The 5,000-nt window shown below is 33.4% G+C and overlaps 1 protein-coding gene across 4 annotated transcripts in view; it reads right to left on the bottom strand.

The window, feature by feature from the left end:
- LOC144965524 (putative ferric-chelate reductase 1 homolog) overlaps positions 1–5,000 on the bottom strand; it is a 93,231-nt gene that overhangs the window by 50,972 nt on the left and 37,259 nt on the right. For all 4 annotated transcript variants that reach the window (XM_078900934.1, XM_078900933.1, XM_078900935.1 and 1 more), the window contains exon 5: positions 4,331–4,422. In XM_078900934.1, coding sequence (XP_078757060.1) covers positions 4,331–4,422 — 92 coding nt within the window. The remainder of the gene's footprint in view (positions 1–4,330; positions 4,423–5,000) is intronic.

Below are 5,000 nucleotides of genomic sequence, written 5' to 3' on the forward strand. Positions count from 1 at the left end.
GGTGTAGATTCCAAGATCACACCATCAATGTAATTAGTTTGAGATCACTAAAAGTCTCATCTAGACAAGCACAGGTCCCCACTAAGAGAAACACACTCAAATCTTTACAAATCGTATATAATATAAAGAAAACATAATAGAGTGCATAACAGAGAGATGATTTACATGGAAAAAAATATCACCTCCCGATACTAACTATACATTTGACTGTTTCCCTCTCAGCCAGGCATCCGACCAGGACCAGGACAAAACCTAGTAATCTCATTCCAAGACAAAGATAGAAAGCAAGTTGGAAAACAGAAATAGTGGGATAGAAGACACAGTAAGTACCTCCCTGCCCACTACGGGAGGTCAGGAACCCCATCCAGTTATGTATTATTATTATTATTATTATTATTATTATTATTATTACTACTACTATTCAAATATTTTGAATGAAATGTACAAACGTTTACTTCTGAATAAAGAAGGGTTCTTTTTCCTGTTACGCGGGCGTTATCATAATTATCTGCTAGAGAATGGTGTGTTAAATTATGTTCTCTGTGTGTCGACATCATGTTTGATGACTTGGGCTTTTCACATTTCGTGGAACGTCCAAAACAAAGATTGTGGATATGAATCTTACACTATGCACATTCATTTATTGTTTCTTTTGGTTCTTTTACGGACTAAAGTTTAGAATACAGGAGTCATGCTCAAAGAGATCAAGAAAATGTTGTAAGTACATCGTCTTTTACCAAATCTCTGTCCAGATTAGCAACATCGTGTTGCTGAGGATGTCACAGGTGAAATGAAAAAAATCATGTTTATGCGAAAGATCGTGTGCCTAGTGGCTTTATTCAGCAGAATGTCACTCAAAAACCAAAAAAAAACATTTTCACCTGCAGTGTCCAAGTCAAGGAACAGTGTAGTCTGACCTGAAATGATTATGCCAATCAACACCTCCAAAATTAAAGTTGTATTCCACCATGCTTCAAGTAGGGAGGTCAACAGTTTGTTAGCCGTTCTGTCTGCTAATAAGTACTAGTGACAATCATTCAAAACGCTTGCAATAAGCTTGCCTTTGTGACTGTTTCAAAACACTGAGCCATTTCAAATGACACTTTTCAGCAGTTTTAAAATCAACTAGCCAAAACTTCCTACAGGTTGAAGGATCACATTCATCCTCGATGTCATACTCATTTCCTGAATCCAAATGATACTTTGCCCACACGTTTTTGAACATTTGAGAAATTGTTTCTATTGGAGCTAGATTGCCAGTAATTGTTGGTTTTTGTTTTTTTTTTTACATTACTAGTGGAGAACCCGCAATGTTTGCGGAGAAAAAAAGACTATTAGAAATAGGTGGTCATCAGTTATACTTTTAAATACTGTATTGTATTTTTAGATTTGCCGGTAATCCCGTAATGCTGTTTGTTTGTTTTGTTTTTAAGGGTTTTACAGCACTTGCAACACATTAAGGTCATATCAGCGCCAGTAAAAAGGAAGAAAATGGGTGAGTAAAAAGTTCTAGAATAACAATTAAAGCATCCAAGAAAAGGTAAGACAAAGGGGAATTGGTTCAAATCGGAAACAGATGTAGATTCCAAGAGCGCACTATCACACTAAAAGTCTCATCCAGACACAAGCACAGATCCCCACTATGAAGAATACACTCAAATGTTTACAAATGATATATAATATGCAATTAAAACATAATACAGTGCATAACAGAGAGATCATTTACAAGGAAAAAATATCTCCCAAAACTAACTATACATTTGACTGTTTCCCAGCTAGGGTATCCGGCCAGTGCCAGGACAAAACCAAGTAATTTCATCTCAAGACAAAGACAGAAAGCATGTTGGAAAAAAGATAAAGGGGGATAGAAGACACAGTAAGTGCCTCCCTGCCCACTATGGGAGGTCAGGAACCTCATCCAGTTGGTAATGCTGTGCTCGATGATAAAAGTTTAACATTGGCCTTACGGAACAATGTTGATCCCCAGTTCTACGTTTTAAAAGAGTAGATTAGAAAGATTATCATTACTTGATAGTATCAAGAGAGATTTAAAATTACCCCATCATTCTTTGTTGAGGATATTCTAGAATTGCATAGAATAAATTATATTCCTAATGAAAATCAAACGTCAAAAAGGACAGAGTATTACGACCTTCATACTAATTTGAGTAAATGGATGATAGAATTAGCCTGAAATATGAAAACAAGATTTGCATGTTACTCGCATATCTGTAAAAAGTAGTTTTATAAGTTTTAGATTTGCCTGTAATTCTGTGCTCGAAGATAAAAATTGTACTTTGTCTGTTCGGAACAATGTTGATCCCCAACCCTATTTTTTTTTTTTTAATTAATAGTGGACTATCTGCAATATTTGCAGAGAAATAAAGGCTATTATGAACAGGCAGTCGTCTTTTATACTTATTATACTACAATATTGTGGAAATAAAATTTGATCGAGATGAATCTTTTTTGTGTCAACGGGGATAGAATTACCTTTAATTTAATAAAGGTTCTTAAGTTAGTCAAACATCAATCTAAAATAGTTCTAGCATCTTCAGATTTGCCGGTAATTCTGTGCTTGATGATAAAAAATTAACATTGACTTTATGGAACAATGTTGACAGCCAAACCTATTTTCTAAAAAGAATAGATAGATTATTATTACTCGAGGGTATCAAGAGAGATTTAAAATTACGTCATTTTTTGTTGCAGATATGCTAGAATTGTGTAGAATAAATTATACTCTCTTGTGCAAAGAACGCCAACAGTCAATTTAGGACAGAGTATTACAGAACAGCCTAGCAGATTTTCTTAGTGTTAATTTGAGTCAACGAGTGATAAAATTCCGCTGAAATTTAAGAAAGGTTTGCAAGTTACTCATATCAGTCTGTAAAAAATGCCTTTGTCACAGTCCCTGCGTCATCATTTTTTGTTGCAGATGAGAATATTATTATTTGATGAGATCAAGAGAGATTTGAAATTATGCCATTATTTTTTTGTTGCAGATGTGCTAGAATTGTGTAGAATCAATTATACGTGCAATGAACACCAATGGCCAATTTAGGAGAGAGTATTATGACAGAGCAGATTTTATTAGTATTAGAGTTAACGGGTGATGAAAGTGGGCTGAAGTTTGATAAAGGTTTGCAAGTTACTCGTAAATCAGTCTGTAAAAATTTGTTTTATAAATTTTTGATTTGCAATTTAATTCTGTGCCCGATGATAAAAATTTAACATTGGCAGAACTGAACATTGTTGATCCCCAAAGCCTTTTTATAATTTAGAATAGATAGTTGTATTTCAATAATAGAAACTGATGAAAACGATTTTTTTATTTTAATCTTTCAAAAATGCTTATCATTGGAGCATTTTTGAGGCAAGCGTCACAAAACGACCTTTTGGCACAGTCCCTATTGCATCTTTTAAAAAAATTATTTCTGTACTTTTCTATCCTGCACTTTTCAATTGAATCATCACTAATGATCATCGCTGAATGTGTATCATTATAATTGAGCACATTCCATTTGTAAATTGTTCCATGAAGATATTACTTTGTCAAACGTTGAAAAGAAAATGACTTTGAGGTGTAATACAACCAAGACTCAAATCGACCAGAGTCCATTCTGCAGTGCAACCAGACCGTAACAATATGTGCATATATAGTGGAAAATATGAAAAAAAACATACGCTGAAAAACGGTACGACCAAACAGAGTTGGCTAAAAGAAATCTGCTCTATTACGGTACAGACAAATACATTCAGTTTTTTGTAAGGTGCCAGCCTAATGACGACCATTACACTTTTTTAGGTTACGGCTGGATAAAGGATATGTCATTCTGAAAGAGAAATGGTATCTCTTTTTTTGTTCCTTCAATAATTAAATTGGATCTTAAATATGGAGTTTTTTACTCATTACATGTTACTAAAAATAGATTTCCGAAAATGGAAGTACCAGCCCTAATGATTATTAATTATAATGTTATAAACTTCCTTCAACTTAAAAAAAAATAATTAACATTTTTAGGTTAAAGTTAAACAAACAAACAAAAATTGTGAAAAACAATTTATTACTTTTTAGCACTACTCTTATGACACCTGTCAGAAAAGTTAATGGGTGTGCCCTGAATATAATGACTCCGTGTATCTTTAAAAAATGAAAGCTCACAAATTCAAACTACTGTTTCCCTAGCTTCTTCGCCAACACAACTTTAAGAAAGAACAAATATGAAAATGTGGTTTTGCACATGCAATGAGTATTTAAGATTTAAAATCTCATTTTGCTTTGGACCTACTCTTTGTGGAATCTGCCAATATTTGAATATACACTTACATGAAAACTACGTTTCCCACATTATCATCTGGAGCTTTCCATTTGAATGTAAGTTGCTTGACTCGATGGTGATTTGTATGGGTCAACATGTTCTAAAACAGAAAAATAATGGACATAGAAGTAATCAATTGTTGGTGGTAGTAATAGTTGTTGTCATAGCAGTAGTAGATAAATAACAATGTGAAATTGAATGTAAGCTTCAATTTAATATACAAAAACATAAAATGGACGTTTTGGGTTTCCCCTTTCAACAAAACAGGATGAATGAAACACTACAGACGAATGATATAATGTGACATTGTTAAAATGAATAAACAAAAACATTGATAGGCAGGAAATAGTAGGCTCCTTTGTAAGGAATCACAAATTAAAATAGAACAATAGATATTTATAAAAGGTGCGCAATTAATTACGTTAAAAGATGGGAGCTTCGAGCAGCAACATTTACAGTAGTAGTAGTAGTAGTAGTAGTAGTAGTAGTAGTAGTAGTAGTAGTAGTAGTAGTAGTAGTAGTAGTAGTAGTAGTAGTAGTAGTAGTAGTACAGTCCACTCTGGATTATCACAACTCAGTAATCGCAACTTTTGGTTAATTGCAACATTTCCCAAGAAATGGAATTAATTCTATATAAAAGTCACTGGTTAATTGCAACAAAGTTTGGTTAATCACAAA

The sequence above is a fragment of the Berghia stephanieae genome, chromosome 2 (assembly GCF_034508935.2).
Source record: "Berghia stephanieae isolate SIO BIC M18660-M18661 chromosome 2, UCSD_Bste_1.3, whole genome shotgun sequence".
Taxonomy (NCBI): Eukaryota; Metazoa; Mollusca; class Gastropoda; order Nudibranchia; family Aeolidiidae; genus Berghia; species Berghia stephanieae.